Source organism: Pseudopipra pipra, chromosome 7 (genome assembly GCF_036250125.1).
Source record: "Pseudopipra pipra isolate bDixPip1 chromosome 7, bDixPip1.hap1, whole genome shotgun sequence".
Lineage (NCBI taxonomy): Eukaryota > Metazoa > Chordata > Aves > Passeriformes > Pipridae > Pseudopipra > Pseudopipra pipra.
Window position 1 is genome coordinate 22,496,641 of NC_087555.1, and position 16,584 is coordinate 22,513,224.

Sequence of the window (16,584 nt, forward strand, 5' to 3'; positions counted from 1 at the left end):
AAGCAGATCAATTTAAAACAAAATTGATACAAACATTATTTAAATGAGCTTGTAGGTCATTTTAATTAAACAGTCTACGTTAATCTTGGTTTATAGTTAGATTTTTAGATTTTTTTCAAAAAAGAGATCTATTGTCTTTCATTAGTATAACACTGCAAGTATATTGAAGTGGAAAACAAGATATATTACATCTAGTGACTGTATATTCACAACATACTGATCAGTATCAATTTTGCATTATTTCATCAGAAAATTACAGCATTTAATTGCTACTGGAGGGTATTTTATTGTTTTTGGGTTTTTTAATAAGATAAGTTGTCCAAGAGTCTAGTTCAGTGAAAATACTACACCAAACCTAGTTACACATCTTTTTTGAAATCTCAGTAGGAACTTCCATGTATTTCTGATGTTTAAATTTCTTTGAAATTTTGTACATATCCTTTAAATTTCAAGAGTTAGATGCCATCTTCTCCAGTATATTCCACATACTATGTGGAAGAAAGGCTTTCTTGCTTTTTCAACTCCCAGCTGGGTTCTCAGCTTTGAATGAATCCTGAATTGACCCATCCATCTGCTCTATCACACTTACACATCTGCAAGTAATACAGACTTAGTTTAGCTGGCTGAAAGTGCAGACAGCTGAAGCAGCACAAAACCCAATTATTAGGATCCTGAGTCTCTAAGTTAATTTCAGGTTGCTGCCACTGTAGCTCTCAGCTGCCAGCATTAGAAAACCAGTATTATAATCTACTCCTCATGGTGGGGCACAATGGACAAAGAGAGAATCAAAGAAATGGAGAAAAACAGAAAACAAAAGGAAAAGAACAAAGATGAAAAGAAGATGCTAATATATGTTTGTGTAGACTGTAAAACTACTACAGAAATACCCTGAGAAATCCCATTTCTAGCTTTTAATATTAATCTCAAGCAACTCCATTAGTTTCAATCAAGTTACAATGTGTTGCACCTCCCTAAATAAAATACTGAAGCACCAAAACTAGAGGGGACCTTCAAAACTAACAAATTTTCTAATGCCCAGAAAAGCTACAATGTTGGTTTCACATCTCAACAGTCACATGCTGTCACCATGCAGGCAATGTGCTCTCTTCACTTGCCAAAGCAAAGCACACAATGAAGATGCAAGGAAAGTGCACAGGGCAGCAGCACAGACAAACTAGACACCATCTAGGGCCCATCAGCTGAATTACACACAGCTAGTCACAGCTAAATCCAGTATGATAGCCTGTCATTAATACAATTAAAGTGAAAGCTCTTGGCATCCACCTTCAGCGAGTCTTCCTGGCTCAGTGTCAGGCTTGTGCCCTCCTTTGAGGATCATAATCGAATGTGTAAAAGAATATACAATTATTTGCCCATTGTAAAAAGCAAGTATTTGGCATGTCCTGCCCTAGCTGTAGCCTATAAATTTCTGAGCAGCACACTCACAATGATCACCAAACCTTCTTGAAAGCAACCTAGATTTAAAAAAATTAGATCTGCGATGATGACCAGAGCTATGACTTTAATAAAACTCCCAAAATTCAGCAAAAGGAAGTGCTTTGGGGAAGGACAGCAGCTCACAAGCCTGTGAAGACATCCACATATAGATGTCTCCTTTGCTTGTATGAAAATGAGAATGTATGAGCAGAGAAGAACGGTGTTCCTCTTCCTTTGTTACTGAATTCAGCAAGAACACAGTGTGACAGACCTCTCCCAGGGCCCTTCTGCCCACTGCTAAAACAGCAAACATTTGACAGGTGCCGCATCTTCCTAGGTTTGGGACCTCTCAATCAGGAATATCTTTCTCCTGAAATATCCAACCTAAGAAAAAATGTAACTGATCAGAAAGAAAGTGAATTCTTATGGCACAAGAAAGTAAAGACTCATTTCGGATGCTATTTTTAAATTATCTCATCTACAGGTAAACAAGTCCTTGGTTAGACCAAAAAGAACTATTTCTCTTTCCACAGAGCCATCTGAGGGATAACCCATCCCTGCAAAGTTAACAATGACAAACCCTATTTCATGGACCCCAGGAAGGAAAGCAAAAGCAGAACTGCAGAAATCTTTGAAATCCAATGTCTCAAGCTGCCTCATTATTTGGTTGTGATAGAACAAGACAAAAAAGGAACTATCAAATGGTCTTTCCTTTGGTACTTAGTCCCACTTTCTGGTGATCAGCAGTTTAAAGTTCTCCTAAGCTGCTGATTCCATCTGTTGAATTAGGATCATTGTACTTACTTACCTAATTCCTTTTTAACCTATTTACACTTATGGCCTCCACAATACCCCACATCACTGTAATTTTTGCACTTGAACTCTATACTTTGTGGGAGAAGTTGAAAAGTTTCTCTCATTTTTAACTTAGTAATTAATAATTTTATTGAAATTCACTATTTCTGCTATAATGAAATAGTTGGGATTTATTCTGTATTCATTTTTTCTTTATTTTTCACAGTATCACATCCTTTGTCTCCTGAATTGCCTCATTTCCAGAACAACTCCTAATCTACACAGCTTCAATTTGAACAGAATCTATTTCCCCACTAGTCAAGAAATCCTGAATGACGTAATATCAAGATATGATCTAACTTTACAGTCCTGAAATTGAAAGCTCAGGGAAAGCCCAGTCTCAGGTTGCCAGTCCTCAGGTCTGCATCAATGACAATATCTGAGACCATGCCAGATGGTGGCTGTCTCTACCCCATGACCTGTGGACAGGTCAGATAACACCCAGTATCCCAAATTTATTTTTTCTTGAAGAAATAAAAAAATAATGTGCTGAAGGCTCTCTGAAACATCTTTTTATATTGTATCCCCATCAGCAGCCACTTAACTCCCACGAGCCCTTAAACACAGGCAAACGCTTGTGTGAAGCACAAGAAACAGAAGCGCAGGAAAAAATGCTCAAGTAGAACACAGCACTGAAAAGGAACACAACCTGGACAACAAGCATCCTAGGTAGCGGAGAGAAAACCACTGAGAGCCAGCAGTAGCACCTAAAAATCAAGATGTTGCCTGAAAAAAATGAGATATAGAAAGAAGCACACAAAGGATGATTTTTTCTTCTGGATTATCAAGACTGATGTTTTCACATTTTCCATCTCTACCATGAGAACCAAATCTTGCCTATTTTTTTTTAACTTTTAAATAAAGATCTAGAATATAGGTGTTTTCTTGGTGTTGAAGCTACAAGATTGCAAGATTACAGCAGAAACATAAAAGTTAAGAATAATGGTTTGATATTATATTTCCTTTATAATTTCTTGCTTTTGTCATCATACTCACAATTCATATGGATATCTTGCACTGCTCATGTTCCTAACACATATGCAATTTAGCACTCCCAAATGACAGAAACTTTCCTATCACTGTTTTCATATCACTACCAATCAAGATATCTAAAATGAAACGCTTGAAAATTGAGACTTTGTAAAGGAATCACGCTGCTGACTATGGATTGAGACATCTTCCCATTCCAAATAAAGTAAAAATACATACTTTTTTTTCCTTTTTTTTTTTCTTCTTAACATTACAACCATTTCTAATACTTGTTGGAAGCTCTTTTAAGGCTTAGAATATTGTAATAAATCTCAATATGATTTTAGTGTCTTGAAGAAGTTTGGTCAACAGGAAATGCTGAGCACCTGTCAACTCAAAACAAAGCCTGGGTTTAGGTAATTCCATGATTCTATGTGAGGAACTTGAACAGGTTGCCCAGAGAAGCTGTGGATGCCCCAATTCCTGGCAGTGTTCAGGGCCAGGCTGGATGAGGCTTTGAGCAAACTGGTCTAGTGGCAGGTGTCCCAGCACAAGGCAGGGGGGTTGGAACGAGATGATCTTTAAGGTCCCTTCCAACCCAAACCACTCTACAATTCTATGAAATGGAGCACAACTAGTACTAAAACACAGTACTAATAACAAATTTTAAGGCAAATTTACTTAGTCTTGTATTTCTCGAAAGCTGAAACCATTAAATTGAAGTGCATATTTGCCGCCAGTAAGAAATTTTTAAAATTATTGCCAATAGAATTAAATGTATTTTCATATTTGCATATGCAGACACAGAAAACACACCCTTTCTAAACACACAAGAAAAGCCTGCTGAAGAAATATTAAATGTTAGCAGGAAAATAAACAATCTATTACGGACTGCAAAAAAAAGCAATCTAAAAAAAAAAGAAAAAAAAATAAATCAGTCATAAGAACTCTAAATTGATATTATTTTCCTATATAAATATATAAAATATATCAGTGGCAGAACTAAACTCACTCTTAGGAATGAGTTATTAAAACCTGTACTATAACTGTAAAGCATTAACAATACCCTATTACAGCTTGCAGAGACCATTTATCAATTCATTTGTTTTTGCTCAAGACAATCTTCCCAGACTTATTTTAATTACTTTTTTACTTTTTAATAAATATGTATAATGGAAGTACTATATAAACAGTTATTTCTGCAATCACTGTGAAATGAAAAATTTGAGACCCAAAGATAAAAGCATAGCAGATAGTAGAATAAAAGTCTCTGGGTTACAGCATTTGAACAAGATAAATCATAATCCTCTAGAATTTTTTAAATTTCATATCCATAAAAAAGCAATTCCCCTAATCCATAAAATTTGCTATTAGTTGTGTCATAAAAATTAGAAGTTTTCTTCTTCTAAACAAAAAAAAAGTACAAACTGAGAGGTATTTTTAATTCTGTCCATTCACAATTTATAACTATCATCATTTGCACTCTTACAGCAGACACTTAATGTGATTACAGTCAAAAGGGTTATGCTGCAATAGCTCAGTAATTTTCATGAGCAGTCACAAGAGTAACTTCGAGAAAATAAGTAGATTTCTGCACTCCCAGAAATCTATTTGTTTGCAATTAATACTTATTACTCATATGTGTACTGTCCTAGCTCCTGAATAGGCCAGTCATGGACCAGGCCCACTGTGTGACAGATCCCGCATCCACCCAGAATGAAATCACAGTCCTCATCCCAAAACGTCACACAATTTTTTTCCTAAATAGATAAACAGAAAATACAACCCCCTAAACTTGGTGGCTCATTTATAGCATCTTATCAGTGCTTTCATATTCTTTATTCTGACTGTGTTTATTCCTATGTGATGCCAAGCATGGAGCATATTAGCTCAATTTTATCAAGGGTAAACCTACCTTGCATTTATGCAAGGTCAGTGCATGCAACTAAGGTATTTGAAGAGAAGACTCTGATTCTGTCTACCTTGACTACCTTGCAGCAGTTTTTTTTACAGCCATCCTTTGTATGTAATCTAAGGGAGAACAGATAGACATAAAGAAATAAACATGAAATAATTAATGACTTCTGATGAGCGTCATAGTTAGGAATTTTAGTAGCCTAAGAGTCACAAAGAACTGGTTTTGCAGAGATTTCCTATTTCTAACACTGTCATTGAAACACTACTCATAATTTTTATATGATGAGCTGGTCTAAATATCAGACCACTTTTTGAAAGTTTTCAATACTTTAGGATCAAAAAAAAATTGTTTCAGAGCAATAACACTACTTTCCTAGCAGACTTTCTCAGATCCTACATCGGGTGCTTCATCGAAAGCTACATTCTTTGTGTTGAACTACCTAAGACATGTAAGTGACATGAATGTTCACAAGATTGGATTGTGTAAGTCTGAGTTGCTCACAGAAGAATAAACAAAAAATTTTAGTCAAGTTTTACACATTTGCACTTTTACATGTTTTGATAATAACTTTCATTAGATGTCTTCAATATTTCCATATTTTTCTTCGAAATACTCTTTAGTGAAGTTCCATTTGCTCCCCCTAGCTTAACTTTTTTCATAGACATACATACGTTAACAAGTTTCACATTTATGGAGAAATTTGGGGGAAGAAAGCATGGTAAGGTAGCTTTGGGATTTGGGGTTGTTTGGCTGTAATGTACTGGGGTTTGCAAGCTATAATCCTGTTACTATGTACAGTCTCATTCTACCTGTTAATGGGAACAGTTCCTGGGGCAGTCCAAGGCAAATACCTCATCATGAGTACAGTGGTACAGTGGAGATGCCCAGTTCTCCAAAACAATTCTTTTCCTCCACAAACCTGCTTCTGTCCACAGCACACCTTGTTAATGCATGCTCAGTCTTCAGTGACTTGATATTTTTCAAGGCAAAAAGGTTTCTGCTGCTTCTGTTATTTTTGCCCAAATTTGGCCAAAGTAGAAGCACTGGACAGAAAAGTGAAAAAAAAAAATTACAGTTCACAAATATTCAGTGAAGAGTTACTCATTTTTTGCATATTTTAAGTTTCTTTTCAACTGGTCTTCTCCACTCCAGAGGTAACTGAAGTTCCGTTGCCCTGGGCAATACTGGCTAATGTTTAGAAACCTCTCACCTACCCATAGTTATGGCTGGGCAAATAGAAAAAAACGTTCAAGTATTTGCTGGCCAAAGTAAATCAATTCAGATACAGCAGACACAGAGTCCTGAACTTTTAGGCAAGACCAAGTGAAATGAACACAATCAAACTACACAAACTATAGATCGCTGAAAAACATTTCATCTTTTCTAAAACTGATTGTGGTGTTTTCTTTAAAATCTGTAACGTTTTCCTCCTATGCCTTTTTTTGAGAGAAGTATCTGAATAATTCCAGATTAGGTGAACATGCAGCTACAAAAAAACCTCCTTTTTATGAAATGGGGGAGGATAAGCACAAAGGCTTCTGCACTGCTTAATGCTATTTTTGAAAGCATGTTCACCTAATCTGGAATCATTCAGATACTTCTCTCAAGAAAAGACATGAAATTCACCTATTATTAGAATTTTCACATGAGAAGATTCTAGGATGAGTATGAAACACAGCTTTATGAGTGCTTTTACAGCTCATTACCACATTTAATTTCAAAAGCTATTATAAGGCTGCTGTAAAAACAGGTGGACATAGTTAAGTATTTCACTATAACAAAATCATTAAGAGGAAAAACATAATAAAGTGGAAGCTTTCTAAAAGATAATTATATAATCAGTCAAGTCATATGTTTGAGCATTTCTATCTTGTCTTCAAATAAAGGGAAAGGATAGCAGTAATTGAAGAAGATGCATAATATGGGTTACAATGTAAGTTATAAAATTTTCTGAAAAAAAGTAAGGTATGTTAAGATCTCAGAACACAGCAGACTTGCAGACATTGCATGAACATTTGTATTGGTGATGATACTTTTGAAGTATATATGAGTCTCAAATGAGGTAGCAGTAGTCTCAAAAGAACTGGAAACTAAGATGTTTCTGAGGAACAGCATTAAGATGGCTGGCAGCAGCTGCTGCACAGATTTGGAAGTGAGGGGGTGGAAGGGAACACTAATTTTATTCTATGAATTCTTTTAAAACACTAACATGTATAATATCCCTTCTGCTGGAACGATAATGCACTGTTCTGGGACACTCTGGCTCTATTTTGGTACCTACTTAAATAGGTCACAAAAATGATTAGAAGAAACTGTTTTTCTGAAAGTGGATAGGGGTTATTCCCATCTTCACCAATTCAAAGGTAGACAAATGCCCATTTTTCCATTGGCAATATAAAATTATAATTTTTTTAACATTCTTCATGCTATAGAGTATATATATATATACTCTATAGAGGAGAATATATCCTCTTCCTTATGAATTTTCAGTTCATAAACTTGCAATCTTTTTAATTTTGCATTAATATAACTGAGATGCTGGTAGCGCCATCTCATTTCTGCATTCTTAGTAGATGATATTGAACTTTATCCGTTACCCATTCGGGCAGAATGGGTGAGAAATTTTTTCTTAATAAGGACTGTAGTGGTTCAACCACTTCTGCATGGCTACTTAGCAGCCCTTGGGAACAGTATATCTACAAGCTCAACCTTGAATCCTAAGGTAAAGGATAAATCTCCGGAGCAAATGAGTGATTAATACATGCCATTCCAATTCTCATCATTATCATCACTTAGCTGCAATCCAAATAAAAAATATCAACTTCCTACTTTTAACAGAACATTTAATTTATTGATTTAGCTAAAAGCTCAAGGTTCTTTTATTTTACAGTTGTTATAACAGGCTTTGTCTTATGAGATAAGCAAACTAAATAACTAAACAAGACTGAGAATGATGTCTTCAATTCTACAGAGTTTGGCCTTGAAAAAAGATTCACATTTCTAGATCTGCTGTTAGACTTTATTTATCATCACACAGGAATTTTGACAACTTTACTTAAGCAGATTTTACACATCATTATGCTGCTTAATTCCAAATAGAAAACTCTCATACTTTTCTGTACGTTTTCAGTCTACATTTCCAAATTTAAAAAAAAAAAAAAAATCCACATCTTACTTTGTGAGAAAATTTGACAACATGACTGATAGGGTTGCTTTTTGGCTCCAAAGATATGGATAAATAGATGGATAGATGGATAGAGGTTGAAAGCAAAATCCTCTTTTTAGAAAGACACTCTAGCTCAAATTTACTAATTGCATCATTGGTCCAACCAGATCTAGGAGATCTTATCTGGGAATTACATTTTGGTTTCTGCCTCATTTTACAGCAGAAATATAGCTTTACAGAATTAAACAGTTTCACTTACTATTCAGAAGCTTGTTGTCCACCAACAAAACACAAAATTTAAAATTCTACTGACTCTTATAAACACTGAGAATATCAATATAAGGCAGCCCTTTTTAGTTCCTAATTTGCATTCTATAACCATAAATCCAACTATTCAAATTTACCAGCGGCATTTTCCTGAACCCCAAAATTAAAATGCTTAAGAGGAAAGAACAATCATGAAGATTTTACTCTGCTGTGGATGCTATTCTTTGATTTTATAAAATAAAAAATGAAAATTACTAGTCAGTACCAATGAAAAAAAAAATCTAAAGCACTTAAAATTTACACACAATCTCCGTGATTGTGCCTTTATTTTCTATTCATGTTTACAACACTACAAACATCCTTAATACCACATAATCTCCACAAAGTTTTCAGTGGGAAAGATTGGACATGAAATCACCTCCTTGCTTATAGATGCTCACTTCTAAAGTAAAACCCCTATACACATTCATATGTTGAAATGGAAGATTACATGTACTTATCATCTTCTCCAGAAAAGACATGGCATTTTGCTATTCTATTTAATGACATGACTTCAGTTTGCCAGACTAATTACAGTTTAAGTATCTATTTTCTATCCTTGCCAGGATCTAATAGCACAGTTTGGTCCTTTTTCCATCCTTACACAGTTTCAGTGACCAAGAATGCCTCTAGACAGAATCTAGTGCAATTGTTAGTGAGTGATATCTGGAACTACTCTCCACAACAGTGGCTTCAGATCAGTGGTTTGTTTTAATTTACAGCATTTTGACTACTCTTATTAAAAGTCTCCAAAAAAAGGTTCAAAATTATCCAATCTCTCTTCAAAAAGCAACATTAATGTGCAATACTTTCTGGCATTTTTGAGCGTGACAGCTACAAAGTGATTGCTTCCATTGAAACTTGTCCTGGATCTTCTTGCAGCCCCAGCGATGCACATAGACTCCTAAAAAGTCAAGAGGATTCCACAAAGGCTTAAAAACCTACATTTAAGATTTAGCATTTCACAGACACAAATTCATAAATAATGTTGCATTTTACATTTTTGTGTGGTTTTAAAACCTTCTTGTTACAAAATGGATCAACAGCAGGCATCTATCTTTTTAAGATACTCTTTTTAATGTGTTTATAGTAAATGTAAGTATTTATAGTAAATTCAGGATTCAGGTGGACCTAAATGAGGGTATCAAAATTTATAATCCAGATAAACTGCTTCTTTCTCCTCAGATTGCACATAACCTATCATCCATCTATAACATACTTGTCCCAAAAAGACAAAGGCGAGCCCTTTTCACAGAATGATAGGATTGGAGGAGATCTCATAAGGTCTTCTAGCCCATCACTCAGCTCTAAAGCAGCAATAATTGTCTTACTTATTCTTACAGACAGTTAATACAGATTACACAAATATATTAGACAATTTGTTCCACTGTTACATTACTCCTAGCATTAGACAGCTTTTCTTAACTTCCTTCTAATATTGTCCCATAATATTTTCCTTGTTTCAGTACAGATATAAGAAAGAAACTAGTCCTTTTTGCAGCAGTAGCCTTTTACATAGCAAATGTGTGGGTCTTCAGCCTCAGGAATCCCAGTTCCTTCAAATCTTCTTTCATATTTTTAGGCCCATGCTGATCTTTGTTGTTCTTCTTGAATTGCTCTACATTTGCTACTCATTTCTCAAAACACACACATAATACTGTACTAATCAGCTAATACTTTTCAAATGCCAAATATTAGTTCATGTACCTTGAAGACTTAATTTCTCCTAAACACGTTACTGTGCCAAGTTTTTTGCAGCAAGTTTCTAGTTTGATTAAAATTGAGAATTTGCAAATCTTGGCCTTATCTTTCACATCTCTACTGAATTTCAGTATTTATTTATTAACAACTTTGCAATGTCTCATAAATAGCTGATTAAACAAAGTAAAAAGGTTCTAAGTAGGTGAACAGGGAAATCGGCAAAGACACAGAAGACTCAGGATTCAAGATACTGTTTTGCCCCAGCTGCACAAGGCCATAAGCTGGATTTCCTGCTTCTGTCCCTGTATTCTTTACCCATGAAACTTAATCAGCTCCTCCTTTCCTTTCATACCAGTCAGCCATAATGTCCTCGATTCTCCAAGTCTGCACAAATCTCCACTCTCTCAGTTTTACCCTCATTTCACTCTGCAACTTCTTTTTGTCCCCCAAGACATTTCCTCTATTTTTAGCAATAGCCTTTGTCATCTATTCCAACTTTCACCTTGCCTATCCTAATAAACAACCTTGTAGAACCAGGGTGCATTTTAATCCTCTTTAAATACACTACACTTATTTTTCATTTCATGAGAATAACTTTTAAACTTTACCAACACTGAAAATTATGTTGAACGTTTTCAGTCCTCCATCAATTTGTACAACATAAAAATGGCATTATTATTGCAAAGGGAGTCACATGGGTATGATCTTCAATAGTTTGTTTTTTCAAGGCAGATCTGAACATATGAAAGGAACATGCAGTGCCTGTGGCTTTCTCTTCTCACATCTGACACATAACTAATTGTCCAAGATGCTTTACAGTGGATTAAGTACTCCCTCACCTGCTTAAGCTCTCTCATCCACTGAAGCTGTAAACATTACTTATTTAAGAAGCATTAAAAGATGTCACTGGAAGTATTTTGTTTTAGAATTTATTCTGTATTTTTTCCAAAGCAAAAAGTAGAAGATGCTCTATTATTAGCAGTGGAAATTGAAAGCATATATTTAACAAGTAGAATTTGTAGGAAGAACTCAAACCAGACATAGATGCATTGAAGTGGGATGATTTCCACACAGTATTCATACTTTTTCTTATTTTTGCACAAATATGTATCAGGCTGCCAATTATTCTTAAAGAGTAACACCACAGCATACTATATTTTTTAATTATGACACTGGTAAATATAAGGAGGAGGAAAGGGGAACTTAAATAAATATTTTGTTATTATTATTTGATTGTTGTTATTATCTAATTGCTACTTCATTTCATTCTAGCATTTTCCTGGAAAAAGTTTTCTTTCTTTTCACTCACAACTTGAAATCAGACAGTAAAAGAGAAAATACCCAAAGCAGCAATTCAATCCTAAATTTATACCTACAATTAGGTTTTAGGGTTTTATTTTCAATGATGCCATTGTCTTGAGGATGTAATATGCCTCTGTGTTTTTCCAAAAGAATCACAACATTCCTGTAGTCTCTATAAACTTGCCTTAAGTGTTGCTATAATGCTACATTTTGGTGAAGTGAACTAGGAATTAGTACTGTTATACAAACTGTGGGGTCAGGCTCTGCCATCTCTTCTGACAATGAGCAATACATTTCATCTTCAAGTCCTATCAGAGGTCCCACTCAGCATTAACAAAAGCAAAAGAATTTGACCTGTTAGTGTGAGCAGCTTCCCACACTCACCTGCTACATTAAAAATAGTTACTACCCAAGATCTTGCTACACCATTCTCCCACATACGGAGTTCCTAAGTAGCAATAACTGTGTGCCATTTGCAGCAGCAAGAGTACTCTTGATACAAACCAACCTTACCTAGAGCATACATACCATATCATACTATAGCACAAGCATACACAGCATCTATATATAGCTCAGCAATGTCATGCTTTAAGGCCATTTATCTACCAGATTTGAAAATTAAATAAACAAATAAATACAATTAAACAGCTTTTGAATTTTAAGACTGAATGAGGAGGGTGAGAGAACATGGAAAAGTCAATTACACTTTACATACGTGGGGTTTACTGTTGCCTTCAGAAAACACAGGAAAACAACACACCAAACACAAACATAGTTAGCAAAAATATTCGCACTGTATCTGTATATCTTCATCATATCTGAAATATCAAACCTCTGTCAGATAACAACCCTGTTGAGAAATCCAATTTTGACTTGCCTACAAGAGATCCAGAATGTACAGAACAAATACAAACACCTTGTGCTATGAATAAATTGCCAATAAAGTCACAATAAAGTGACAACTTGCAACATAATTTACATGCAATCCAGGTATACACGTACACAAACTAGCAATATCTGGTTCTTTAAAAGGAAATCAATAGAAGATCTTTGTAGAGACCTGCACATTGTTTCTCCTGTTCTGCAAACAAATGATGACTCCTCAGCAATCTTTCAATTACTCACAACTATTTTAAAGTACTCTGAATAATCACTGAAAAAATATACTTGATGACTGATAAATAAATCATTAGATGATACCGAAAGCACGTAAGTCTGCATTTTGTTACCAAATTAGTATATGTCCTGAACAGTACAAATTAAGACTCTATTTGCATTTTCAAGAGCAGTTTAAAAAAAATTGTATCCAGGTGAACAATTTCCTTTTTCATTTTTTTCTACAATATTGCACTTATAGATAACTTGCAATAGATTTCTAAAAATTTCCATCAAAATTTGTCCACACTGCAAAAAAAAAAAACATTGGCACAACTGCTAACAAAGGTGCTGTTGCTGCATAAGACCTGTTTTCAAAAGGAGTGACAGGAAACTGACAAGTATATTATTTAACTCCCCAAAACCACCAGCAACAATGTATTTTATTAGTCTGCAAACTGCTAGGGATTGGGGGTTTTAATTAAAAGATAACATCATAAATCAGAAACAACTTGTGATTAACACTAGAATAAAAATAGTTTCCTCTTGGTACAGACTGTGGGATTTTGGTGGGCTTCACAATCTCTGAGCACCATTAGAGGATAAAATTAATCAAGGACTACATTCGTTATCTTTTTACTACAAATAACAATGAAAACATATCATGTGTTACAGTTTCGCCAAAGATAAAAATTAAATCTATTGCATACACCAAAGCCCTTAGACTAACCCTGGAAGGAAACAAGCTCTGCTAGGAGCCTTTTTCTTCATGCCCAGAGTCCACTGAACCAGGACAACACCTGGGAACAGACCTGTATTCATTTTACAGCTTGCATTTCTGTTCTGTTTCCAGTCAAGATGAGGATTGATCCCCAAACAGAAGGCCTCTAAAGGTATGTCACAACATTACCTCCCAGACTAACAGTGCTGACGTTAGCACCAATTCCTGTTCCTTAAACTCTGTCCCGTCTCTAGGTAAAAGACTCCCATCATGTGAAAGCCATTTCTGCCTTACCACATGCAGGGCGCTAGACATAGACAGGCTGAGCCTGCCAGAGCACATACACACACTATATTGCTTGATGCACAGAGAAAACACCACTAGGACCAAGAAATCTTGAAGACTGAAGGAGCTGTGCCTTTACCATCATTGCGGCAGGAAAACAATGTTGCTTTTTTGAGCGCACAGGCCCTCTCAGACACAGAAGAGTAAGAGACAACTGAGGAAGAGAACATGCCACAACATAAATTGGATGGAGAAGTCTCCCTTCCCTACTTGAAGCAAACAAAGCTGAACTAGTCAGCTGTAGTAAATGGAGGTGGGAACCAGGACACAAACTTAACAATCAACAGCACCGATCTGCAGCTCTACTGACAAGGACCTGCAGCTCTGCAGAGAGGTACTGCATCAGGGCAGGGCTCTGCCAGTCAGGGCTGCAGAGGGAACAAGGGACAATTCCCCCCTCATCGGCACACAAGAAATACTATCTTCTTTGCTTCTCTCAACAACAGCAACAGCCTTTTTTATTGGGGACAGCCCTGGAGAAACAAAACTTAAAGCCAGACAGCACAAGGCAATCCTGTATGTTGTGCCTCCTGACAGCTGACTCTTCTGACTCCCAGCACAGTGGCCATTGCACAGAGACAACACACATTGACAAAGCGAGAACAGCACATAGACTAGCAAAGTATGAGCAAGAGTGAGACTGCTACTGACTGCAAACTACTGCACTGGTGTGAAACACTGAGGACTAAGCCTTCCATGGAATCACCATCATGAACTACAGATGGAAATTGGGTTTACACTTAATTGTCTCTCTAAAGAAAGGAACTCGGCAGCCAGTCTGTCAGTGAAAGCAACAAGACACTCCAGTGTCAGAAACTGAGAGAGCAGCAAGTACTAGGAATTAGGATTCATAAAAGGGATCCAGAGAGCAATGGGGAAAACTGTCCCTGCCACAAGGAGAAAGAAGATGCCAGAGATAACCTCACACTGTGTAGCAACCTGCCACCAGATTGCAAAATGGACCATGTCAACAGATGATGGGAACAGACCCCATGAAAAATGGGCTTGCCATGAGTGCATCTCATCAACCTGCAGCAGCTGAGACTTGTCTCTTTCAAGCTTCATCAATGTTGTGCAGCTCGTTGTGCTAACACACAGCCATTTCAGGAGCAGCAAAGCCTCTACAGACCTATGCAGTGTGTTGACAGGGATGTGTACGCACAGTCAGACACTTGTGTATGTACATGAGAGACTTTTCCCTGCCCCAGACAGATTTCCTGTGTAAGGCAGGAACCACCATTCACAAACAGAATCTCGGGATGAGATCAAGATCAACACCCACACTGAAAACCTTCTGTGTGTCTGCAACCCTCTGTTTGGGAGAGGCCTGGCAGGCAAGAGGGTCCCTACTGATCTAGCAGTGTAAAAAGTCCCCCATCAACTGACCCCTTTCCTACTTGCAAGGGAAAGGCTGCCCAGGCGTAGATGTGCAGTCGCACCGTGCTCTGAGGCGAGGGTGCACCGCGTAGTCCGCAGACGTCAATAACCCCATAGATCACCAGCTCCACGACTGAGCACCAGAAACTGCGACACGGCAGCACGAAGCAGAGCCCGGGATCCGGCGGGAAGCAGACCCTGTCGTGTCAGTGCCAGCCCTCAGCAGATTCCTCTGAGGTCTGCAAACGAGGAGGGCCAGGGACCTTCAGATACAGATACAGTCCCAGCCCCGTCCCCGTAGCGAGATTTCCACGGGGCAGCCCACAGGTGCTCGCTCCCCTGCGCCGCCCCACTGCCGGGGGGGCAAGGACAACCTGAGAAAGGAGATGTCCGAGGCGGGGGGATGCGGAGAAAGCGGGTACCGAGGGAAAGGAGATGCCTGGGGCGGGGGTCCGGAGGGCAGGGTGCTTGCCCCGGCGGGACACGCGCGCACAAACACACGCCGTTCCATCCCCGAGCGTCCTGGCGTCCAGACACTCCCGCCGCCGCAGCATCGCCCGGCACCGGAGCGAGCCAACCTGTTTCCCCACGCACCGAGAAATCGGCTGCGATGCCCGGCACAGGCGGGCGGGCAGACGGTCCCCTGCGCCCCCCTCCCCGGCTGCCTTCCCGCGGGGCGCGTCGCTCCCCCCCGGCCGGGGCCGCGCTGCGGCAGCCGTACCGTGGGCAGCAGCGGCTCCATCTGCGCCCCTTGGTCCTGTGTCTCCATGCGGCGGCGGCGCGGCCGCGCCGGCGCCCCCTCCCCGCCGCCCGCCGCGCTCCCGGGGCGCTGCGGGAGCCGCTGGGCTGCGCCGGGCTCCGCGCTCCGGCCGCGCTCCCGCCGCAGATCAGGATCAGGATCGGGATCGGGATCGGGCGGCGCGGAGGCAGGAAGCGCGCGCCAGTCACATGGCCGCGCGCACCGCCGGCCCCAGCGCGGGGGGGCAGCAGCCGGATCCACCTGCGGGATGCGGGGAGCCGGGATGCGGGATGCGGCCGCGTCCTGCCGCCCCCGGCGGCGCTTTGAAGCCGAGCGGGCCTCGCCCCTGCACACAGGCGCCCGAGCGCGCCGGTGCCGTGAGCTCCTCCAGGGGCGCTAGAAGGGGAGCTGGCTGCGTGTCCACAGAGGAAGGAGAGAGTAGCGGAGGGACCGGGCCCCACTGAACCCCGGGTGACACTATCGCAAATATCGAGACAAGGCTCAGAAGTTTACCACTTTACACCAGGCTTCCGCCACAGGCTCCCCAAGGCTGCTGCTTCGGTGCAGTCTTGGGCCAAGATTCATTTTGATGTAGCCAGCACCAGAAGAACACTGGAAAATAGTGACACTTCACACAGTCCTGCCCTACTTTG

The 16,584-nt window shown here is 39.1% G+C and overlaps 1 protein-coding gene across 2 annotated transcripts in view; it reads right to left on the reverse strand.

Annotated features, from left to right (window-relative positions):
• Positions 1–16,106, reverse strand: part of SLC4A10 (solute carrier family 4 member 10) — a 152,918-nt gene extending 136,812 nt beyond the window's left edge. Inside the window, exon 1 of one of the 2 annotated variants that reach the window (XM_064661066.1) lies at positions 15,914–16,106. In XM_064661066.1, coding sequence (XP_064517136.1) covers positions 15,914–15,961 — 48 coding nt within the window. In that variant the 5' untranslated portion in view covers positions 15,962–16,106. The remainder of the gene's footprint in view (positions 1–15,913) is intronic. The other variant, XM_064661065.1, reaches the window with a different exon arrangement.
• Between the last annotated feature and the right edge of the window lie 478 nt (positions 16,107–16,584).